The following is a 25,989-nucleotide window of genomic DNA, read 5'->3' as shown; positions in this document are numbered from 1 at the left end:
CATGTATGAGTGCCAAAATCTCTTTTGGATCAATGGGGTGATGTCATAACACTCCCAATGCGGCCTGAGTTTAGGAGTCTTCTGAATCTGTCCAAGGAAAAGGAGCCTGGCATTACAGACAGTGTAGCTGAAAAAAGGCTGGCTCGTCATAGGACTGGCTGCGTCAATCCACTCCCACTCACTAGGATCCCAAAGAAGATATCTGACAGGACATCCATAAGCAACAAGAACCATCAGTCACAATATCAAGAGGAGGGTAAACATTCCAGTGCTTTCTTGAGCTATTAACTACTCTCACTGGATGAAGGGCAGTGCCACAAATAATCTCATGTGTGTCACATTTCAACAATCTCCATCTTCACTCTTTAGTTTGCTGGTTGTTCAACCATACTCAAGTCACCCCCAAGGATCCAATTATGAGCATGAGAAAGAAAATCACCAAGGGCCTATCCTCTCCCATCTATGATTAGGTGCCTACATTTCAGAATACCACTACACTCTATCTCTTGCCGAGCGACAGCATAACATCGTTCCCTGTTCCTCACATAGAAGAACAAGGACACAGTGTGCTGTAGCTTAGTCCATTCCAGGGAGAAATCCTTTCCCTTCTCAAGAATGGGAGAAGGGAAGCGTAATGTTTCATCATCATTACAATCAGGATGCAATGCATAGTGTGATGTATCATCATCATTACAATAGCAAGCATTTTTCACCCTCTAATTTAATTAGAGTTAATTTTTTCTATACACAAACAAAAAAAAAAATCTCTACGAGGGGCCAGCCTTTCTTGGCTAGAAACACATACACACGGGCAAGCTACTAAATGGATCTTATTTTAGTTACTTTTTGAAACCATTTCAAGAAAAAAAACATTTTTAGCTAAAATTTTGAAACAGTCGCTAATGCAAAAATTATCAGTTAGACCTCCATATTACCAAGGCAGGCCAAAAAGAAATCCAATTTAAAAAGCCAATTGCCAGCAATGAAAATTTTGGTTTGAAGAAAATTTATACCATTGGAAGACCCAACTCTTTAAGATCATCATCGTTCATATTTCTCAAAGCTGTCATGTCTACCTGTGCCCAAACACAAATAAATGGTCCCATCAGTTACACCGGTTGGACCTCAGTAGGAAACCCTAAAACTATAGCACACACACAGGTTCTCAGCATGCACCTCCTCTGCTTGGAACATTATAGAGTATTTGCCTAGACCAAGAGATTGTAGTAGTGTTGCCACAGTTGGTTGCTCAATCTGCAGGCAGTTTCATTCAGTTTGGTAAGTCCACTATGGTAGCTTCTAGGAATCTACTTAAATTTGTATTCCTAATAACATAGCTTGAGGAAATTTAAGATACAATAAGCTAACTTCAAGAAAACAGCAAGCCAAAATTTTCATTCACAATGCTCACTTGCAAAAAAAATAGTTAGATCTGTAACACATCTAAATAGCAACTTGGCCAGCCTTGCAAATGTACATCAGAAAAAGATACAGAAGATAAAGGGCACAAATTGATGAAGCATAGAGCTGCCAAAATAGGAGCTGCACGGGTGTAATGGTGGAGTCAAAAACAGGGAAAAGACTTTCACTTGTTGGCATCTTTGCAAGAAGTGGGGAAGACATTTTCCATAACATTGAAATCTGATGAACGCCATGAGGAGAGATGTCTGCAGCCATAGTCTAATCGCGTGTGGGAATCGTAAGTGCAGAAAGGGATAGAGGCTGGCTGGATTTTCATAGAACTAATAGAAGGATCTTTTTTCCAGGGGGGTGGGGGTGGGGGGGAAGGGGGGAAGGGGGAGGAGAAGCGATTAGGCACAAGCGTTAGAAACCCTATTCAACAGAGGGCTTGCTCTCTTCATTCACCTCCCAGACTTAATACGGCCCTTACTCACTTTGTAAGATTCTTTCCTCAAACCCACGATTGGTATTTCCTAGATTCATGCCACTTTCATGTGCTAGGCCATACACCCCCTAGCCCAATGCTTGCCATGTGGCTAATTAATCCTCTAAGGTATACATCCCTTGGAGCTTTCACCTTCTACAATTAATGCCTTTGGGCATCCCCTCCCCAAGCATTGGCTAAGCCCTCTAGACTCCCAACTACGCACCCGCCCAGGGGAATCTTGTCAATACAAGACATGTAACAACTGGGGGGAGGTCCTCTTTAACTGTTACGTACCTAGCACTAACCCTTGGGGTCTGGGACTAATCCAGCAAGGTTAGGGGAGCCCTAAAATTAGGAAAAGCAAGCCGATTTAGATGGCTAAGGTTTATATTTAATAAATCCAATGTTATTGGCTATTTTTTTTTTCCGAGAAAAGATCCTTTCATTAGTTATATAAAAACGCCCGTAGGGCTACAAAAGATCTCTCCTGCTCATAAGAGAAACAGAGCAGTGAATACAGCAAGGCAGCCTGGGAGACTCTCCCTAGGTGCTGCAAAATACAAGCATCAGTACAAAGGACTGAGGGGCTAAATCATACAATAGGGGGGGGAGGAAAGCCAAACAGGTGGCCTGTAATGCCAAGGGGGGATCCCGTGTGTAAGGTATAGAAGGGGCCGCTACGCCAGGTGGTGTGAAAGGCCTGGCGCCGCAAGATCGCCTCATCCGAGTCGCCCCGGATGCAGTCATACTGTCCTCGCAAGGTGTGGATCAATTCCTACCAAATCCCCCGTACAGTCTCTGCTGGTGGCTCCAGTCTCCCCTCAAAGGCCGTGAAACACCGGGCCCTCCAGGTGAACCAGATGGTGAGGCTGCTGAGGAGCTCCCATCGTAGATCCCTCTCCTGTGTCCAGCTGGCGGACGAGAAATCCGGTGACGGAACCAGGCGAGGCTGGCCCCTAATGAATCTGATGGCCTGACTGTCCTGCTCCATCTCATAGCCCATAGCAGGCCCTGACGAAGTCGACCAAGCAGCGGCACCCCACGTAAACATACCCTCTGGAGAGAGGGGGGACAGATTTCAGCCTTTGGGATGCGGGATCTCCATGCTTCAAACGAGGTGGATTTCTGAATTTCAGCTCTCCGTCATCCCCCTCTTTGATATCACCTTTGCGAAGGAGATAGGCAAGTGCCAACTCCCTTGGTTTCTTGCCCACTTCACGAGCCATTGATTCAAAAGTTACATCAACCATAGCATCAGCCTTCCTGGCTTCAATAGCACTTTGCAGATGTGGATCTTCATGCAAGAACTTTAACTGCTCTTGAGCCTGCAAAAGTTTTCTCATATGTTCCATTTCAGCCCTCATAGCTTCAGGCTCTTGTTCAAGCATAACTGTCTTTCCTGGAGACAGTTGACCCTTGGATTCACTATCAAGAACCCTTTCAAGGGGCTTGTGCCTACCACGCAGGGCATCAGACCCACGAGAAGCACTAGATGGACCCCTCGAATTTGGTACTTCCAAAGGGTTGCTTGGCTGTCCATTGTGTTTTAAGTTTGCTAAAAAGCGGGATGTCCAGTACACAGGTTCGTTTCCCCACTAGGAAGAGGGAAACAACCGTGCTCTGATACCAATGAAACCGATCCCGTCAAGTGGGAAAGACTCCGTTGGACACCCACACGCTTAATAGCACAACTTTAAAACCACAAATATGAAATGGACAACTTAAAACAACTTGAAATTTAAATGAAATGAAATGGAAAGATGGACACCAGCACTGGGGCCGGAACGGGCCGACCCCCCCCCTCAATATATGATATATTTATTGGGAGTATTTAATGAATACAATGCTCCATGGGTTCCAAGAACCAGATAATGTCCATATACATATGAAAACAGTACCAAACAAATAGGCTCGAATTTCGATGTAGAAGCTCGAAGCAGAACGACCACTGGTGTGGTCCAATCGCTACGGTCCTGTGCTTTCACTGGACTCCGCAGAGAGCGCCTCACTGGTGTTCCGAGACCACGCACAAACAGGCGCTCTCGTACTAACGCCTGGCTCTCCCGATCTCAGCACCTTTGGACCGAGGTTCGCCAATACAGCTTGGACAACCCGGCACCGAACGGGTGTTGGCCGAACGGGATGAATCCTTTATCAGATTTAAACATAAAATACTTTTTCAAATCTGAAAATCACTTACTTGTAGATGGTTGATAGAAAACCAATACTTGTGGTGTTTGTGTAGAATATGAAGCCACCCTTGTTGAAGAAAGAGTTGCCTCGTGTAGAACTAACAAGACAAGCACCACCACGAAGGGTACAGCCGCCTGCTGTGAGAGAAGAAGTACAGCTTACTGGTGGTGGACAATGTCCTGGATGCAAGACGCCACTTGTGGGTGATGCACACGCAGCCCGACGATGTTGGACACACAGCCGCCTGGGGGAGCAATTCAGTAGTGGCCTCGGTGTGCAGTTTAGTAACTCCTGGCTGCAGTGCACAGCCGCCTGGCTGCAGCCTGAGAAGGAGATTGCCTGGAGGAGCAGTAGAGTGAGGCGTGGCCTTCAGATGGTGGCAGCCAACTCTGTGTAGGCAGAGCATGTGATGGGCGCCTGGCTGGGAAAGGAGAAGCAGCCGCCAGCAGTGAAGGTGTAATCGCCTGTAAGGGAGGTGAGCAGCCGCCTGTAGTACAGTTACAGCCAGCCGCCTGGGAGAGAGAGCGTACACAGCTACCAGCAGAGGTTAGTGCTTTGGCGCCTGCATGAAGAGGAGTTGTGGAGAATCAGCCGACTGTAATAGCACAGAAGCAGGTAGCCTTCAGGTGGTGGCAGCCGGCTGCAACACAGTAGCCGCCTATGCACAGCAATTCCGTGGGAGATGGCAGCCGCCTGTAGTGAGTACGTAAGCACAATAGATTCAGCAGTCGCCTGGGGTAAACATGCGCAAGGAAGATGGTCGCCGGGTGATCTTACGTAAAAGGAAAGAAGCGAATCATGCCCACGCTTGAAGGGGGAAACCTTTTTTAATAGAAATTAAAGTGAAGTTACCACTAAAGATTTCTACGCATGCATGTGGGTGGGGAGTTTGGGTAGGTGACCATGCCCACCCCCACACTCACTTAAAGTGGGGCTCCCCACCTTGGCCCCTAAGTGGGTGCCCAAAGGGGGTGCCCACTTTTAAATAAATGTGAACACCTAGCCTTATAAAATAAGAGGTTAGAGATAAAATAATAAAAGCAACATGTGCAACATACTTACCACTTGTTCACATGCACTAAAACTCGTCAGAATACAGAGCAAACTTCACGACTCACTGGCAGGCGTCCCCGCTCAGTAAGTAACACGTCAGGCAGGCAAACACACAAATACATGTCATGCGAAAACAGTTTCAAGCATGCAAATCATGTGTGCATGTGCAAATAGTAACATGGACATATCTCCCGTTCATGGAACAAGTACAAAATATCTGTCGGCACAAAACTGGCACGACATAAAAACATAAAAATCTGGTCTTCCTATGGAGTGACAGTCCCATAGGTAAGACACAGTTCCAGGCACGAGTCTCCCTATGGTGTGACAGTCCCATAGGCAAACACGGCACGAATACTGGCTCTTCCATGGCGTGACAGTCCCATGGGTCGAACACAGTCCAGGTCATACACGGGTGGCACTGGTTTGGCTCCCGTCCATACGACACCATCCTGCTAACACACGGGTGGCACCAGTCTCGCTCCTGTCCATGTCAGCAAAATACTGGCCTCTTCACACGAGACACCGGCCTGGCCTCAAGTGAACGAGACGCAAAAACTGGAGATGGACCAAATGGTCGGCCAATTGGTGACATCCCCCCGGGCTTCTAAAGAGTTGACCTCAACTGAAAAGCCTCAAGATATGCCTGCAACAATTGCGGATAATCTGCAAAATAATCCTCATTTACCCATTTGGCATCAATAGGCAAATAATTCTTAAACTTCACAAGGTATCTCCTGGAAAGCTTTCCTGCAGGTAGCTTTCTCTCCTTGTGAAAAACAATCTGTTCTGGCTGGAGGATCTCCTCAAGCTCTTCAATCTCTGGCGGATCTTCTGTGACAGGCTCATCAGGATCTGGCCCCACATATTTCCGAAATAGACTCACATGAAAAGCATTGTGAATCTTCCAATGACTAGGTAAAGCAAGCCTGTAGGACACTTCATTGATTTTGTGAATCACCTTGAAGGGTCCATAATAGCGAGGAGAAAGCTTAGGATATGATCCTTCTCGTCCTGGCCTCTTCCGAAGCCTAGCCTTCTCAAATTTCAGCAATACCCAATCACCCTCTTTGACTTCCATGTCCCTTCTATGCTTGTTCGCAGCCATTTTATGCTTATCCTGAGATCTTGCAATGGCTGTCCGCACCTGACGAAAGGCAACATCCAAGTCACGAACATATTAATTAGCTGCAAAAATCTCATCCTTGGTACGAAGGATGGGTGGCAAGACCACTCTGCCATAAATAATCTCAAACGGAGCCTTTCCTGTGGAAGCATGGATCGTATTGTTGTAGGCAAACTCAACAAGTGGAAGATACTTCTCCCATGCAGTCTTTTGATCTGCCACATAACATTTCAATAAATCCAACACAGCTGAATTTGCAGCTTCACTTTGGCCATCCGTTTGGGGATGATAAGCTGATGAAAACTCAAGCTTAGTACCCATATTATCAAACAAAGCCCTCCAAAATAGGCTTGTAGTCCTGGGATCTCTATCCCCAACAATGGATTTAGGCATACCATGATGCTTGAAAATATTAGCAAGAAAAAGCTTTACCATATGATCAGCTTTAATGGTTTTCTTGACGGGCAAGAAGTGAGCTTGCTTGCTAAACCTGTCCACAATAGTCCAAATAGCATCATTCCCATGCTGGGATCTAGGCAAATCCATAATAAAATCCATCGTGATACTTTCCCAAGGTTGCGAGGGAATAGGCAATGGCTGAAGCAAACCTGGAGATTTTTGCCTGTCAAATTTCACCTTTTGGCAAGTAATACATGCACGCACATAAGCCTCAATGTCTTTACGCATGCTTGGCCAAAAGAAGTACCTCTGAATCATGTGAGTAGTAGGCATAATACCTCTATGACCAGCATAAGGTGGAGCGTGACATTCGTCCATAACCTTTGGACGCAAATCCTTCACCACACATAGGCAATTATCCTTCATGAGATAACCCTCGTTGATAACATAAGAGGCATGTGAATGACCAGCCATCAAATCAGTCCATATATGGCAAAAATCAGCATCCAAATGATACAAATCTCTCATAGCAGATAGATCTCCATGAGAGGCCACTGAGACTGCAGCAACATAAGGCCTCCTAGATACTGCATCGGCTACCACATTTTTCTTTCCTGGAGTATGCACAATCTGAAAATGAAACATGGAAAGAAAGTTTGCCATTCTCATTTGCTTCTCTGAAAGCTTGGTTTGAGATAGAAAGTATCTCAAGCTTTGATGATCTGTCTTGACTACAAATTCAGCCCCAAGAAGGTAGTGTTTCCAAATCTTTAAGGCGTGAATTACAGCCAAGAGCTCTTTCTCATAGATATCCATATGAAGCTCAGCATCATGCAAACGACGGCTCTCGTATGCAATTGCATGCCCTTCTTGATTTAGGACAGCTCCTATGCAATCACCACAAGCATCACATTCAACCACGAATGACTTGTGCAAGTCAGGAACAATCAATACTGGACCACATATGATCGCATGCTTGAGCTGCAAGAAAGCATCCTGTTCCTTTGAAGTCCATTTGAAAGCAGTTTTCTTCTTCGTGAGATCATGTAGAGGAGTGGCAATCATGGCAAAATGCCTTATGAAATGCCTGTAATACGAACATAATCCCAGAAAACTACGTACTTGATCTACGTTTTGCAATTCGGGCCAATTCCGAATAGTCTCTATCTTTGCAGGATTCATTGTAACTCCATCCTTGGATACAATATGTCCCAGATAATGAATCTCTGAAAGGAAAAACTCACTTTTCTTGGCATTGACGAAAAGTTTATGCTTTCGCAACTCTTCGAACACTGTGACCAAATGAGTTTTGTGTTCCTGCTCATTCTTGGAGAAAACCAAGATATCATCAAAGAAGACTCCTGTAAACTTGCGATGGGGTCGGAATATCCTATCCATCATACGATTAAAAGTAGCAGGAGCATTGGTGAGACCAAAAGGCATTACCAAGAATTCATATAATCCGAAGGCTGTCCTGAATGCAGTCTTATGGACATCTTGTGGCACCACACGTATCTGGTGATAACCACTCTTCAAATCAAGTCTGCTAAAGCAAGCTGAACCATCAAGCTTATCCAAGATATCATCAATACGTGGAATTGGGAATCTGTTCTTGATGGTAAGCTTGTTCAAAGCTCTATAGTCCACACACATACGGAATGATCCGTCCTTCTTTTGAACAAGAAGCACAGGAGAGCAGTAAGGTGAGGAACTGGGCTGAACCAAACCTTTCTCTAAAAGCTCGTTTACCTGCTTCATAATTTCTTCTTGTTGTGCAGCACTCACTCGGTATGCGGGTTTGTTAGGTGGAGAACTACCTGGCACAAGATCTATGCGGTGATCTTCGGGCCTTTGGGGAGGTAATTCATCTGGCAACGAGTCAGCAAAACAGTCGTTGAATGCATTAAGAAAATTCAGCCTATCATTAGACATAGCATCCACATTTTGATGATTTGGCACAAGACTATCACGCACAAAAACCAAGTACGCTGAAAGACTCTTTTTCATTGCTTTATTAATTTGGATGTGTGATACAACTGGGATGGAATCCCCTTCTTTGCCAGCATCAATAAAATGCATGCGGCCTTTATGCATAAAAGAAATCATATTAGACTTGTAGTCTTTGCGGGGCTCAAGCCTATGGTGCCACGGCTTGCCCAACAATACATCACATCCATTCAGTGGAGCAACTAAGAAATGCTCATTGTCAAGGTAGCCCTGGATATGGATACGCAACTTCCCTATCAAAGGGGTAACCTGCACCTCTTTACCAATAAATGCAGCTTCGGCTTCAATCTGAGGTCCCATGTTTTCAACCTCAATACCCAAAGCAGCTGCCATTTGCATAGAGATGAAATTGTCAATTGCACAGTCATCAAACATAAAGAGTGCGGGCTGATCCTTGATTTGCCCCCAAGCCTTGCAAACCATACGCTCTTTTGCATCATGACCTGTATTTCCTTGCACATCAGGAACTGCATGTACATTAGCTTTGGTGTGCTTGTCCTCGTGCTTTGATTTGCGATCTGGGCATTGCCGAAACATGTGGTCTTTGCTACCACAAGAAAAGCATTTTCCATCCTTAGCATATTGCTCTCTTTGCTCCGGGGTTAATCCAAATTTGTTCTTCCTTGGGCCCTGTTCTTTAGATGTGTTATTTTCAGCTTTACCACCCTTGTAAGGCTCCCGGAAGTTCTTTTTAGGTGGCTGTCCACCCTTTTGCTGATTTGGGACAGCCTTGTCCTTCCCCTTGGAACCTCCTTGATCCTGCTTAATCTTGAGCACCAATTGCTCTGTAGCAAGAGCAAAAGCTGTGAGTTGTTGCAACGTATGTTTTGGGTGCAATTCAATACCCGATCTATATGCTGGTTGCAGTCCAGAACGAAACTTCCTCTTTCTTTCATCCTCTGTGATTTGCATGAAGGGAGTCACTTCTAGCAACACTTTCCAAAATTTGTTAACATACTGTTGCACACTCTCATTATCTTTTTGTTCCAGCCTGTCCCACTTTTGAGTGAGAGTTTGCTCCGCATTGGGTGGCAAGAACTGAGCATAAAATCTATCTTTGAATTCCTTCCGAGTAGAGATGGGATCCTTGGTGATCTTTTCAATGGGCAGCAGTCCCTTTCAAAAACATGCTAGCATGGCGCACCTTTGATTTTTCTGTGAAATCCTCATCGCTAAAAGCAATGTCGAACTGTGCCACAAATGCTAACACCTTAGAAGCATCATGTTCACCATGAAAGACATCAAATTTGACAGATTTATCACCTGCTTTGAATTCCTTGAGCTTCCTGGCATGAGGCTCATGGTCTTCTCTTTTTCTTTTCCCTATATCCAACGGGGCAGTCCTGTCTGCATGGGCTCCATGGGCCGTCATAGAAGTTTCATGGGGCACGGTGGCATGTGCTCCACGAACTCGAAACTCAGATGCATGTGACTGACCTGCATATGGCATGGTCTCTCCATGAGACAACTCAGAAGGCAAAATTTTTCTGGAAGCAAACCTGTCACCATGAGATACATGTTTGGCATGCATGTGACTCTCATGCCCTCCATGAGCACTGGCATACATATATCTATCAGGCTTTGTGCCTTGTGGAGAGGATGCATGACGAGAGGTGACAGTCACCTCTTCCTTTTGCATAAAAGATTTCAGCCTTTGGGATGCGGGATCTCCATGCTTCAAACGAGGTGGATTTCTGAATTTCAGCTCTCCGTCATCCCCCTCTTTGATATCACCTTTGCGAAGGAGATAGGCAAGTGCCAACTCCCTTGGTTTCTTGCCCACTTCACGAGCCATTGATTCAAAAGTTACATCAACCATAGCATCAGCCTTCCTGGCTTCAATAGCACTTTGCAGATGTGGATCTTCATGCAAGAACTTTAACTCTTGCTCTTGAGCCTGCAAAAGTTTTCTCATATGTTCCATTTCAGCCCTCATAGCTTCAGGCTCTTGTTCAAGCATAACTGTCTTTCCTGGAGACAGTTGACCCTTGGATTCACTATCAAGAACCCTTTCAAGGGGCTTGTGCCTACCACGCAGGGCATCAGACCCACGAGAAGCACTAGATGGACCCCTCGAATTTGGTACTTCCAAAGGGTTGCCTTGGCTGTCCATTGTGTTTTAAGTTTGCTAAAAAGCGGGATGTCCAGTACACAGGTTCGTTTCCCCACTAGGAAGAGGGAAACAACCGTGCTCTGATACCAATGAAACCGATCCCGTCAAGTGGGAAAGACTCCGTTGGACACCCACACGCTTAATAGCACAACTTTAAAACCACAAATATGAAATGGACAACTTAAAACAACTTGAAATTTAAATGAAATGAAATGGAAAGATGGACACCAGCACTGGGGCCGGAACGGGCCGACCCCCCCCCTCAATATATGATATATTTATTGGGAGTATTTAATGAATACAATGCTCCATGGGTTCCAAGAACCAGATAATGTCCATATACATATGAAAACAGTACCAAACAAATAGGCTCGAATTTCGATGTAGAAGCTCGAAGCAGAACGACCACTGGTGTGGTCCAATCGCTACGGTCCTGTGCTTTCACTGGACTCCGCAGAGAGCGCCTCACTGGTGTTCCGAGACCACGCACAAACAGGCGCTCTCGTACTAACGCCTGGCTCTCCCGATCTCACCACCTTTGAACCGAGGTTCGCCAATACAGCTTGGACAACCCGGCACCGAACGGGTGTTGGCCGAACGGGATGAATCCTTTATCAGATTTAAACATAAAATACTTTTTCAAATCTGAAAATCACTTACTTGTAGATGGTTGATAGAAAACCAATACTTGTGGTGTTTGTGTAGAATATGAAGCCACCCTTGTTGAAGAAAGAGTTGCCTCGTGTAGAACTAACAAGACAAGCACCACCACGAAGGGTACAGCCGCCTGCTGTGAGAGAAGAAGTACAGCTTACTGGTGGTGGACAATGTCCTGGATGCAAGACGCCACTTGTGGGTGATGCACACGCAGCCCGACGATGTTGGACACACAGCCGCCTGGGGGAGCAATTCAGTAGTGGCCTCGGTGTGTAGTTTCGTAACTCCTGGCTGCAGTGCACAGCCGCCTGGCTGCAGCCTGAGAAGGAGATTGCCTGGAGGAGCAGTAGAGTGAGGCGTGGCCTTCAGATGGTGGCAGCCAACTCTGTGTAGGCAGAGCATGTGATGGGCGCCTGGCTGGGAAAGGAGAAGCAGCCGCCAGCAGTGAAGGTGTAATCGCCTGTAAGGGAGGTGAGCAGCCGCCTGTAGTACAGTTACAGCCAGCCGCCTGGGAGAGAGAGCGTACACAGCTACCAGCAGAGGTTAGTGCTTTGGCGCCTGCATGAAGAGGAGTTGTGGAGAATCAGCCGACTGTAATAGCACAGAAGCAGGTAGCCTTCAGGTGGTGGCAGCCGGCTGCAACACAGTAGCCGCCTATGCACAGCAGTTCCGTGGGAGATGGCAGCCGCCTGTAGTGAGTACGTAAGCACAATAGATTCAGCAGTCGCCTGGGGTAAACATGCGCAAGGAAGATGGTCGCCGGGTGATCTTACGTAAAAGGAAAGAAGCGAATCATGCCCACGCTTGAAGGGGGAAACCTTTTTTAATAGAAATTAAAGTGAAGTTACCACTAAAGATTTCTACGCATGCATGTGGGTGGGGAGTTTGGGTAGGTGACCATGCCCACCCCCACACTCACTTAAAGTGGGGCTCCCCACCTTGGCCCCTAAGTGGGTGCCCAAAGGGGGTGCCCACTTTTAAATAAATGTGAACACCTAACCTTATAAAATAAGAGGTTAGAGATAAAATAATAAAAGCAACATGTGCAACATACTTACCACCTGTTCACATGCACTAAAACTCGTCAGGATACAGAGCAGACTTCACGACTCACTGGCAGGCGTCCCCGCTCAGTAAGTAACACGTCAGGCAGGCAAACACACAAATACATGTCATGTGAAAACAGTTTCAAGCATGCAAATCATGTGTGCATGTGCAAATAGTAACATGGACATATCTCCCGTTCATGGAACAAGTACAAAATATCTGTCGGCACAAAACTGGCACGACATAAAAACATAAAAATCTGGTCTTCCTATGGAGTGACAGTCCCATAGGTAAGACACAGTTCCAGGCACGAGTCTCCCTATGGTGTGACAGTCCCATAGGCAAAACACGGCACGAATACTGGCTCTTCCATGGCGTGACAGTCCCATGGGTCGAACACAGTCCAGGTCATACACGGGTGGCACTGGTCTGGCTCCCGTCCATACGACACCATCCTGCTAACACACGGGTGGCACCAGTCTCGCTCCCGTCCATGTCAGCAAAATACTGGCCTCTTCACACGAGACACCGGCCTGGCCTCAAGTGAACGAGACGCAAAAACTGGAGATGGACCAAATGGTCGGCCAATTGGTGACAGCTCCCATCCACCGTGGGGCCACTAGCTCGAAAGGCGTGAACCACTCCTTTGTGAGTGCCTCCTGAATATCATCCCTCATAATCAAACCCCCTCTGAAGTGACTCAACCTCTCCACCTGGATCTCCTATGGGAGACTGCAGAAGGCCTGCCAGTCTCCAAAACTACGTGCTGGGCTTGCCGCTAAAGGTCCCCAGGCTAGACGAGGCCGAGAACCCAGCATATGACCCTGCTCTGTGCGAACCGCTGGGCTCCAGATGAGCGGCTGTCTGGCCCGCTCCTCAACACAAGAAGGAGGTCGCTGAGAGAGCCCCGGTCTCAGCAGCTCCCAAGCTCTCAGGATGCTCAAAGCAAATCTGTCCTCCCATCCTCTACTGAGGCCTGTCCTCCTCATCTCTATGAAGATCCAACGAATCTCTGGTGCCCAAGTGCCCCCTGCTGGGGGAGCCCGAGCTTGCAGACGCTGCAAGAGAAGCTCTTTCCAAGGCTCAGCCTGGAAGCAGCCCCCGAACAATAAGCTTCCCCAATAAGGCTCTACTCTGATCAACTGGATCTATAATGCCCAAGCCTCCCTGAGCCAGCGGAAGTGTAATAACTGCCCATGCAACCTTTGCCCGGGCTGGCTGACCGTCCCGCCCAAACCAAAGAAAGTTCCTGATCAGCCTCTGTACCTGGCTGATGCAAGAGCTCGAGAAGATCCAGCAAGACATAATGTGTCGCTAACAGCACCTGATTTGCCACCACCACCCTCCCAGGCAAGGATAGTGGAGCTGTACTCCAGTACAAAAGCTTCTTCCGATTGCTCAGAAGAAGTGGGGCAATCTGCTGCTCAGGTGACAAATCTAGTCCAATCTGGCATCCCAAATACCGCACTGCTGTGCCAGGAGGAATCCATCTAGAACCGGGGCCCGGGCTCCATGCCGGAGTGGGAGCACTACTGATCCAAAAGGCCACTGTCTTGCGCCAATTGATCAATGCTCCCGAAGCTGCACTAAAAACCTGGAGCGACTGCTCTGCCCGAAGAAGATTAGCCTCTTGGCCATGCAAAAATAAGCCCGTGTCGTCCACAAACTCAGCATCGAGCAGGTCCTCCCCTCGGACTGGGAGCTGGAGTCCTCTCAAACCAACCTCCTCTGCCGTCAAATACATGCTCATAGCCTCCGCAAAGAAGAGAAAAAGAAAAGGGGCGAGGGGACACTCCTGACGGACTGATCTGGTCAGCTCAAAACTCGGCCCCCGTCCTCCTGCAATCAACACCTGGCTACGAGCTGTGGAATACAGAGCCGCCACCCCTCTGATCCATCCTGGCTCAAAGCCCAGGCGAAGCATAGTGCCCTCTAAGAAACCCCAATCAACTCTATCGTATGCCTTCTCAAAATCGAGAAGGCATCACGACCAAGTCCTCACCAAGAAATCTAGCTCGGGCCGTCGCCTCCCAGAAAGTAAAGATGTTGTCAAGGATACTGCGCTCCTTGACGAATCCTGTCTGGGTAGCATGAATCAACTCCCCCAGGAAGGGCTGGATCCTCAAACTCAAGGCCTTTGCTAAGACCTTGTAGACAGTATTGAGGATCGTAATAGGCCTCCAATGCCGAATATCATCTGATACTCCCTCCCCCTTGGGGATAAGAAAGATCAAGCCCTCTGAAAAGCTCTGTGGCATCACCCCAGTGTCCAAAACATACTGAAAACCCCTGCGGAGACCTGGCCCCAAAAGGTCCCAATAGCGCATAAAAAAGGCCGGCGTCAGTCCATCCTCCCCTGGGCAACTATGTCGCGGCAGGACCCTCAAGGCCTCGGCAAGCTCAATCTCTGAAAGAGACGCACCAAGAACTGTACGCATACGATCTGTGACCCTCCTCTGCACATGGGCCCACACAGTCTGTCTGCAAGCATCTCGATCCCCAGTGGCTGGCTCCGCTGAAAGCAGGTCTCTATAGAATGCAGTGGCAATGGCTTTGATCTCCCTGGGCTCAGTAGCTACCGATCCATCCGATCTACCAAGCTGACAGACTCCTGCTCGAGCATGGCGGAGTCCAGTGATCTCAAAAAACTCCCCAGTCACTCTATCACCAAGCTGCGTCCACTGAGAGGCCTGACGACGATAGTAAAACTCATGTCTCTGCTCCTCTGCCTCTCTAACCTCCTGGCGTGCCTGGCTCAGCTGTGACGCCACCCACTCACATGCAGGCTGCTGCTCCTGAAGGCGCTGTAGCGAAGCAAGGCTGCGTCTCAGCCGATGCTCCCGCTCGCGAATCTCTCCTAACCGTGTCAAAGCTGCAGCGTGCAAAAAAGAGCTAAGCTCGATGAGTCCCTGGGCACACTGGCATGCTGCATCCTGGTCAGAGCACTGACTATCATGCCAGATCCTCTCAATGTCCTCAGCGAGACTAGGATCTGTAAGTACCCTCTCTAGGATCCTCAACTGCAAGCTGGGCTCCCGTGTCCTCTCCTCCAATGTCAAGATAACTGGCGAATGATCTGAAAATGAGGTGCTAGCGAGAATGCCAACGGAGCCCCCTCGCTCCCCTAACCAGTCGCCCACATAAAAGCGATCAATCCGTGATAGATTAGTCCCTCCCTGCCGGCGATCCGACCGAGAGAAACTAAGACTGTCCTCAGAGCGGGAGAAGGCCCCATGCTGCCATGCATCAGTGATCCTCAGTGACATGCAAAACCGGTCCCAAGCTGCAAGCTCCGTGCCGTGCACTGTAACATGACTGCCTCCCACCCTATCGGCCGGGTCCTCAAGCATGTTGGAGTCTCCCCCGACACACCAATGTGCAACCTCTGGCAATGCATCCGTAACCTGGGTCCAGAACTCTGCTCTGGCACTAGCATGATTGGGCGTATAGACGTTGAGCACGCCCAATAGCTCATCATGCATCCTCAGAATGACATACTGTGCTCTACCAAGCACAATGATCCCTCGATCCACAATGGCCTGCCGCCATACATCTGCAATGACCATGCATACTCCTCCCTGTCCACCCAAAGGACCAAACCCTGCAGACCAAAAGGTGTCCCATCTACCAGGCATCACCGAACCATATCTCCGGATCCTGCTCTCACCCAAGTGGTGCTCCTGCATCATCAAAATATCAATGCTGCCACCAACCAGGCATCTCTGAAGCTCTGCCTCAAGCAACCACGATAGCGTATAAAATGTGCTCCGCCAAGGCCCTGTACATTCCATGAGATGATCCTCATGGATGACCTGTTGAGGTGGATGCTGTCTCAACTGTACGGCGGGCCTTCGCAAGCGGCTTGGATGGAGAGTAGTCCCCATCCGAGCGGCTGCGAATCTGCCCACCGGTGTACTGCAAGAATCACGGATCAAGCACCAGTCGCTGTGGCCCATGGCGACTGGCTCCCGCTCTGACAGAGCAACTGTTGGGGTAAAGGCATTATGCCCACCCTTATAGTGTGTACAAGCCCATAAGTTATAGTACATAGTACACTTAGTACTTTTAATGTACTAAGTGCACTATGTGTACTAGTGCAATATACATGTGTGATAGGGGAGTCACACACTCATACTATTGATGAGTTGACTTATCCCCACAACTTTCTCTCTCTCTCTCCCTTGTTCTTCTCTGTGTATGTCTCCCACACATGAATTAACCTAACCCTAATTTCTTCCTTCTCCCACACAACTGGTATCAGAGCAAGAAGCGCCTCCCTCCCCTTTTCTGTATCAGATTTCTGTAAGGCGTGGAGTGAGTGAGTGAGGCCGATCTTGTGAGAAACGGAGACAGCACTTACTGCTGAGGCAGAATGAGGTAGTGGGCGCCCAATTTGCTTGTGCAGATGCTGTAGCGCTGCTACTACACGAAGGCGAGAACCTACCATAAGGCAGCGAAGTGCAGGCGAAGTCGACATACCATGGTGCGGTGAGCGTGGAGCGAAGAAGCAAGCGGGCGTCAATATAACAGGCCAGCCCAAGTCGCGTGTAGCGCCAGCGCTAGGCGAAGGCAGCGTGGCGACGTGTAGCGCTACTAGGTGGAGGCGGCGAAGGTTTTGTTGGTCGTCGGCTGGCTATTAGGCGGGCGGCGCTCAAGTTGGGTGACATGGAGCGAAGGCAAGCTCGACACGCCTACGTGGGCTATAGGTAGCCAACAGTCAATCAGAGACACGCAGGCGAAGCGAAGGCAATCAGAGACACCCCTACGTGGGCTATAGGTAGCCAACAGCCAATCAGAGGATGAGCTGGTGGTAGATGCAGCCATCCGTACAACTTCAGCACTGCAGGCACATCAGCAAGAAGTGCCCCCCCCCCCCCCCCCCCCCACCTGCACAGAACAGCAGCAGCATCATCACCCCCTTTTCTGCAACAACAAAATTCAGCCTGCAGTACAGGTGCCCAATTGCTCAATTTTTGAGCAAAATTGGTAAAATTGGGTGACATTGGTCACAATCAGGATCAATTTGCAGGAAATTGGATGTCGAAATTTGGGGCTTTTGATGTAATTGTGCAATTAAGCACTCATACATGCTGTATGATGTGAGAAATCGCACATTTGGGCAAAATTGCAGCAAATTGTAGTGCAAATCAAGGGGCTTTTGTGCCGATTGGATCGATTTGCATGCAGGCAATCGCATTTGATGCTGTGGATAATGTGTTGATGCCTTACAAGCACTCAATGTGCCTGTAAATCAAGGGGCTTTTATGTACTGGATGTATATGTGGCCAGGGGGAAGCATCGTGAACACTCTAGATGCCTTCATGTGCGTCAATGTACCATGTATGATCAGCAATTGATCTTAAATCAAGGGGCTTTTCAAGATTTTATGCTTGTTGAGCTTGGCAAAGCAGCAGGCAAGACTTTTATGCCTTGAATCCTCAAAAATCAGCTTGCAGTCAAGGGCCTTTGCCCAATTTCTGTTCGGGACTGTTGTATGCAGTGTACGAGACTGTAAAAGTCTGATTTTCACTCATTTGGACAGCCAGGAGAGCATTTATTGCTATTGTACCTGCTGATACAGATTTGGCACAGCTTTGTGCAAGTTTTGGCATGACTGTACACTGATTTGAGTGAGGAAAAGGTTCAATTTCAGCTGCTGTTCACCTTATAAACAGGTCACCTAACACGAGGCTTGGTGGGAAAGTGCCAGAAGAAGTAAGAAGAAGTATGGACAGGGAAGCCTCCGTCATACAAGCACTTGAGAGTGTTTGGTTGCGTTGCGTACGTGCACATACGCAGGGAAATGCGCACCAAACTTGATCCTAAGTCTCACAAATGCATATTCCTAGGATATGGTGACAGAGGTGAAATGGGGTATAGACTTTGGGATCCCGTGAATAAAAAGATTATACGTAGCAATGATGTCATTTTTGATGAAACATGCATGTATAAGGAGCCTGCAAGGCAACAGGAGCCTAGCAGAGTCATCTTTGATGATGATGGACATCATGGACAACAACCAAGGGCTGTAAATCAGCCATTACAGCAGGAAAACCAGCCCTTAAATGGTGCTGAAAATGGTCCAAATGGACAGCCAGAGATGGCAGAAGATATCCCTATGGATATACCACAATTAGAGGAGATACCGGGCATGATTTTTCAACCTTGTGGCATGGAACAGGAGCCACCAATAGGTGATATGCAGGCTGGACAGCAACCTGCAAATGATGATCATTGGGTACGGAGGTCCACAAGACCCTCCAGGGCCCTTGACAGGTTTGTTCCAGGGGTTGACTACTTGATGCTCACTGACTGTGGGGAGCCCTCATGTTATAAGGAGGCTTTACAGAGGGCAGACAAGGCTCTTTGGGAGCGTGCCATGAAGTCAGAGATGGATTCTCTGCATAAAAATGGAACTTGGAAGTTGGTGCATTTGCCTGCAGGCAAGAAGGTTTTGCCATGCAAGTGGGTATACAGGCTCAAAGTTGCACCAAATGCAAAGCCAAGATACAAAGCCAGGTTAGTGGCTAAGGGCTTCAAGCAAGAATATGGTGTGGACTTTGAGGAGATCTTCTCTCCAGTGGTCAAAATGACCACACTTAGAGCTGTGTTAGCTTTGGTTGCACATGATGATCTGGACTTGATTCAGATGGATGTGAAGACTGCTTTTCTTCACGGTGATCTCCATGAGGAGATATATATGCAGCAGCCAGAGGGTTATGCAGTAAGTGGAAAGGAGAAGCTTGTATGCAAGCTGAAAAAGAGTCTTTATGGGCTCAAACAGGCACCAAGGGAATGGTATCATAAATTTGATACATTCATGAAATCCCAGAAATTCAGGAGAAGTGACATAGATCACTGCTTATACACCAAAAAAAGCTTTGGATGGCAGTCTATTGATCCTCATCTTGTATGTTGATGATATGTTGATTGCAGGGAAATCTCGTAAAGAGATGGATGCCTTGAAGAATAGGCTGCATGAAACCTTTGATATGAAGGATTTGGGTGATGCAAATCACATTTTGGGTATGCGGATACTTCGGGACAGAAATCAGCATGTGTTGTATTTGTCTCAGAAGGAATACATTGGCAAAGTCTTGCAGAGGTTCAATATGGACGGGGGGAAGAAGACTAGTACTCCTTTGCCTCCATATGTGAAACTCAGTGCTATGGACAGCCCACAGTCGGATAGAGACAGGGCTGATATGGCCAAGGTTCCGTATGCTTCAGCTTGTGGCAGTCTCATGTATGCCATGGTTGCTACTAGGCCGGACATTGCATTTGCAGTGGGAGTGGTTTCTAGATACATGGCCAACCCTGGCAAGAAGCATTGGGAAGCAGTGAAAGGTGTCATGAGATACCTGAAGGGCACACAGGATATGTGCATTTGCTTTGGCAAACAGGATGCATTAGTGCATGGTTACACGGATTCGGATTATGCCGATCATCCAGATAACCGGAAGTCTACTACCGGTTATGTGTTTACATTCACAGGAGGTGCTATGTCATGGATATCCAGGATGCAGAAGTGCACAGCCTTATCTACTACAGAGGCCGAGTATATTGCAGCCACAGAGGCTTGCAAGGAGGCATTATGGCTATCTCGGTTAGTGGTTGATTTGGGTTATACAGGGGATATTCCATTGTTGCATTGTGACAGTCAGAGTGCCATCCAGTTGGCAAAGAACCCTGTCTTTCATGCAAAGACGAAGCATGTGGATGTGAAGTATCACTTCATCAGAGAGGTGATAGAGAACAAGCAAATTCAGCTTGTTAAGATTCATACGGATGACAACCCGGCTGATCTGTTGACAAAGAGTTTGCCTCCGGAGCGGTTTGCTCATTGCAGACACTTGATGGGCATTGGATGAGGCCAGTTTCAGCCTTGATATGGCCTTGTATATTATCATGTACATGCTGATTTTTCTTTTCAGCTATATGGCCAAGGTTCCGTATGCTTCAGCTTGTGGCAGTCTCATGTATGCCATGGTTGCTACTAGGCCGGACATTGCATTTGCAGTGGGAGTGGTTTCTAGATACATGGCCAACCCTGGCAAGAAGCATTGGGAAGCAGTGAAAGGTGTCATGAGATACCTGAAGGGCACACAGGATATGTGCATTTGCTTTGGCAAACAGGATGCATTAGTGCATGGTTACACGGATTCGGATTATGCCGGTCATCCAGATAACCGGAAGTCTACTACCGGTTATGTGTTTACATTCACAGGAGGTGCTGTGTCATGGATATCCAGGATGCAGAAGTGCACAGCCTTATCTACTACAGAGGCCGAGTATATTGTAGCCACAGAGGCTTGCAAGGAGGCATTATGGCTATCTCGGTTAGTGGTTGATTTGGGATATACAGGGGATATTCCATTGTTGCATTGTGACAGTCAGAGTGCCATCCAGTTGGCAAAGAACCCTGTCTTTCATGCAAAGACGAAGCATGTGGATGTGAAGTATCACTTCATCAGAGAGGTGACAGAGAACAAGCAAATTCAGCTTGTTAAGATTCATACGGATGACAACCCGGCTGATCTGTTGACAAAGAGTTTGCCTCCGGAGCAGTTTGCTCATTGCAGACACTTGATGGGCATTGGATGAGGCCAGTTTCAGCCTTGATATGGCCTTGTATATTATCATGTACATGCTGATTTTTCTTTTCCTTCATTTAAGGGCACTTTGCCTTTAAGTGGGAGGTTGTTGGGGTAAAGGCATTATGCCCACTCTTATAGTGTGTACAAGCCCATAAGTTATAGTACATAGTACACTTAGTACTTTTAATGTACTAAGTGCACTATGTGTACTAGTGCAATATACATGTGTGATAGGGGAGTCACACACTCATGCTATTGATGAGTTGACTTATCCCCACAACTTTCTCTCTCTCTCTCCCTTGTTCTTCTCTGTGTATGTCTCCCACACATGAATTAACCTAACCCTAATTTCTTCCTTCTCCCACACAGCAACCTCGTGTATACATACATATCCAGGGTCGCGTGCTAAGTCTGCCACTAGGTGAACGACCAAATGACGAATCCCTGAGGCATCCACACTCCCGGGATCCAAGAAAAAATGAGCCAACTCCCATAGTCGGCCTATCACATCTATCACATCCAGTTTGCTCACATGATGAGAAAACTCAACTGCCTGAGTCTTCAAAGTGCTAAGAGCGAGCTCTAGAGTCCACTCCCGATCGCAAGGGCCACATAGAGGGAACGAGAAGGCCACCGCTGAATCAAGTGCCTCCTCCCCGCGGGCCGGAGGTATCACTACATAAACTCGGATGGGTGCTGGCTCATGGGGGCCCTCTGCTCCAAAAAGCCGTGTGAAGGCATAATCAAAAGCCTCCGAGCGCTGTCTAATGCCGAGCGACTCAGCCGACTGCGGATAGATGATATCCGTGAAGCCCGAATCGGCATGGTAGGTCTCCTCTGTGGTGCTCGAGCGAGGTCGGTGCTCAGCGCCCTCCGGACTGCAGGTGAACGCCAGGGGACTGCCAAGGCCTCCCGGGAAGGTGAGGCGGGCGGGGGGGGAGGAGGGGGGGGCGAGGGGGGTGGAGAGGGAGCCGCTGCCGAAACCGGAGCGGGGACGGGAGAAGGCGAAGGTGGAAGCGAGGCGGTGGGAGGGGACGGGGGTGGGGGGGTGAAGGAGGGGATGCTGGCATCTCCTGGTCCTCAGTCGTCGCCGCAGGGGTCTCCTCCTGGAGGGGAGCAAAGCTGTTCCTCACGGGAACCCAGTGAGGCTGAGACTGTGGCTGCTGCTGCAGCGGTCTCTGGGCGTGCTGCTGTGGCTGTCTCCCTCGACGGCGCCCCTGTCCAGGCTGCCACTCCGAGGTCTCTGTGGCCTGAGCAGGTGTCCCGGAGGCAGCCTGCCAAGCCGCATCTGTGGGCGGGCCATCAGGGGCCTGCTGCTGTGGTGAGGGTCGGGGTCTCCTACGAGGGCAGGCCTTGGCCAGATGACCGACCTGCCTGCAAATGAAGCACTGGTTCGGGAGCCCCGAGAACTCCACTCTCTGATCAATCCATCCCCCCCCTATCCTAGGTAGCTGAATGACCTTAGGAAGGGAGGAGATGTCAGACACCAAAACTCTGACCGAAGGTAGCCCAGCTGCTCTGACCACCACTGAAGCTGCTGTGGGGCCAGTCTCTAGTACCGAGCCCACCAATGCTCCTAGCCTAGAGAGGAGCGGAAGATACTCCCGGCGGAGTCCAGGGAAGCAAACTGTAACATGGAAAAGGCGCTCTCTCTGCTCAACCGCTGCTGGGTCAAAGCCATGCTGCCAAGGTCTGAAGAAAGCCCGAGCACCCCTGATGTCAAGGGGACTCATGGCAAGGACCTTGGCCACGCTCTGGGCGGTCTCGAACTCGATCTGGTAATGTCCACGGCCCAGTAGCTGTACGTCCAGGATCTTGCCCACATCTGCAAGAAGGCGGGCCTGGAGAAGATCCCGGATCTCCCCTCTGCTGGGGCGAGTGCCGACTATACGGCAGATGGTGGAATGAGCCTGGAGGCGTTCCACCTCTGCGGTGAGGCTCGCTTCCTCTTCTGGCGAAAGAGAAAGCCTGATGGGAGTGTCCTCAGGGGCGGGCGAGGGGGCTGCAAGGGAGTCCCTCTGAGGCGGGGCAGGAGGAGCCTCCATCAGAGTCTGAAGCTATGGCGAAAGCGAGGCGAAAGCGGAGATCCTGCAAGAACCGAGCTGCACACAGAGAGGCGGAAGACGAAGGCCGGAGAAAAAGGAAAAACCCCCCTGGGGGCGGAAGTCAGCAAGAAAAGGGAGGGGGGATGAAGCGGCGAAGGAGTAGCCCTAGGGGTGGGGGGGAGAAAGAGCTGGCGGAGGGGGGGGGGGGGGGTCGGGGCGCTGCAGAGGGGAGGTGGGCGCGAAAGAGGGGGGGGGGGGGGGCGAAGGCGAGGAGGGGCGGCGGGCAGTGCAGCGAGGGAGGGGGGCGCAGAAGCGAAGGCAGGCGGGGGGGCAATAGGAGGGGCAGCGGGCAGTGCAGCGAGGGAGGGGGGCGCAGTAGCAAAGGCAGGCGGGGGGGGCAAGGGGAGGCGCGAGGGGACGAGCAGGCAGGTAGGCGGGGGGCGCAGGTGTGCAGGTAGCGCGACCAGGGAGGGGCGGGAGCTTCAGCGAGCCAACATTTGTTATTGGCTATTTATGACTAGACTGTTATTTAAAAAGTGAGAAGAGGGATTCCACTTTCCACTCAATCATCTTATTTATTTGCAAATGCCAAACTTGAGACATATGTGGCTGTTCTTTGGAGATGTTCAAGATTAAATATGTGTAAATGTGGTCCATGACCATTCTCCAAATTTGTTCGAGGGCAGGTGTGTACTCTACATTTGAAACAGCCACAGCTTCATTGCTCCCTCAGATAGACATACTACAAAACATATTACTACAGGACACATAGGAAAACCAACAACCCAAGACCATGGCCACCACCTTCAAAACCCAAAAAAGAATTTGCATGTTCAGAGAGCACCCAAAAAAGTTTTAATTTTTAAATCATAAATCTTATCAAGACAACTTTCAGTGACTTCAGCGCCAAATGCAGTTTGAATACTTTCAAATCAGGAAAATAATCAGAAACCAAGAAACTTCACGCAAACTTACTGCCATAGAAACTTTCTGCACTGTTTTGACTCGGGATGCAACGACAGTTGGTGGAGGCAAAGCTCCTATTACAGGCATGCCCTTCAAAGGCAAGGAAGGGTGCCTTCGCACAACAACCCTTTGGGCTTGAGGGGGATGAGGGGGCCCAGAAATCCTTTCGCGCAAATCATTCCCCACATTGGATGAGCCGTTTGAGAACTGCCTACTCCTAAGGGAGTTCTTCTGATCTAATTTGTGTCTCAAATCCTGTCTAGGATTTTGAACATCTGCATAAAAATTAAGAATCAAAATAATAAGAACTAATTACTCGTGTAATCCACAATTCACATAACTCCAGGCAAAGGTCTCATCAACATGACACCAACCAAACAAATCCCCTTACTATGGATACTTGCTGACATTATATCTTCATCCTCGTCGTCCTCGTAAACTCTCTGCTTCCAATTGGCCTCGTGACGTTGCCTAGAGAACACATCAATGCATAACAAGCCCAGAAACATTCACAAAGCTAAAAACTACGGACACAAAAGAATGTACGCACATAAAATCCTTAACCAAGAACAAATAAACAACCACTCAGAATGCCTTCCACAGCATGACAAGGGAACATACACATCAAAATAAGGTTCCACCTGAGAAAGCAATGAGATCAAGGTACAATGAATAAAAAACAAGTCAGCCACATTTATGCAACATGCTCTTTCCCTCCTTAAACCTGTCGTTGCTATGTGCAATTTAACTGCAGTTGACCTCACAAGACCATAACATAATCAATCATACTGAATCTCTCTCTTTATTATTGTGGTACACCATGGTAGAATGGACAAGAAAAGCATATACATCACTATAAGATTCCACCTGAGAAAGCAATGAGATCAAGGTTCGATGCCTGAACCACAAGTCAAGCAACATCCATGCAACCAGCTCTTTCTCTCCTTAAACCTGCCATTGCTATGTTCACTCACAAGACGATCATATAGTCTTTGTTTCAATTATTGTGGTACACTATGGTGGAATACACTCCCAGTTCGGTGGTATGATTCAGTACCTTCCACGAAAGGCCAATCCAGTGAATGGCTGATGCTTTGACCAGGAAGGGACGGGTGACTACGATTCAGACCACTAGACTTGATCTTGTTGGTATAGGACTCGATGACATGAAGCAAACGTACGCGGATTCCGAGGAATTCGGTAACAGTGGGAACAGGCATTGGATGCCACAGGACCATGCCATTTTCTGATATGCGATGGTTGGCTTTTCTACAAAGGCCGACTGTGTGTCATGAAGTCGTTCAGGACAGCTCTTCTCCATGATGCCCATGACGCCATTACAGGTGGTCATAGGGGCATGAATTCGACTCTGGAGAAATTAGAACGGCAATACTATTGGCCAAAGATGAGGCGTGATGTGTTTACATATGTACAGGCTTAGTTCCGTACGTCGTACGGACAGATTCGTACGTACGAATCGTACCGTACGGTACCGTACGTATCCGTACGATTAGGTACGAAAATCGCCTGTTTCTGCCCGTTGGAAGTAGCCGTTTCTGTCCGTTGGAAGTAGCCGTTTTCTGCCCGTTTTCTGCCCGTTTTTCTAGCCGTTTTCTGCCCGTTTTTTTTGGTTGTTTGCCTTCATCTCTCTTGAGTCCTTCTATAAAAGCCTCAAGGACCAAGCCTCTCCTCCATCTACTCCAAGCAAGCTTCAAGCACCAAGCCCTACTCCAAGCCTCTCCTCCACCCTCCTCCACCCTCCTCCAAGCTCCTTCCAACCCACTTGAGCCTCTACTCCAAGTTCTCTTCCTCCAAGCTCTTCCCATACTTCATCTTCTCTACGCTCTCTCCTCTACTCCACTTCAGTCCTTCTCTTATCCATCATGCCTCGGGAGAAG

The 25,989-nt window shown here is 48.5% G+C and overlaps 1 protein-coding gene across 3 annotated transcripts in view; it reads right to left on the bottom strand.

Moving 5' to 3' along the window:
- LOC147605300 (uncharacterized) overlaps positions 1 to 25,989 on the bottom strand; it is a 65,123-nt gene that overhangs the window by 2,219 nt on the left and 36,915 nt on the right. For all 3 annotated transcript variants that reach the window (XM_086793935.1, XM_086793936.1, XM_086793937.1), the window contains 4 exons: positions 24,483 to 24,562; positions 24,101 to 24,366; positions 1,177 to 1,254; positions 1,014 to 1,076 (listed from right to left, as the gene is read on the bottom strand). In XM_086793935.1, coding sequence (XP_086650061.1) covers positions 1,014 to 1,076; positions 1,177 to 1,254; positions 24,101 to 24,366; positions 24,483 to 24,562 — 487 coding nt within the window. The remainder of the gene's footprint in view (positions 1 to 1,013; positions 1,077 to 1,176; positions 1,255 to 24,100; positions 24,367 to 24,482; positions 24,563 to 25,989) is intronic.

The sequence above is a fragment of the Cibotium barometz genome, chromosome 60, assembly GCF_041138505.1.
Source record: "Cibotium barometz isolate CiBa-2024 chromosome 60, ASM4113850v1, whole genome shotgun sequence".
Taxonomy (NCBI): Eukaryota; Viridiplantae; Streptophyta; class Polypodiopsida; order Cyatheales; family Cibotiaceae; genus Cibotium; species Cibotium barometz.
The sequence above is the reverse complement of the archived record's forward strand: the minus strand, read 5'-3'. Positions and strand labels throughout refer to the sequence as shown.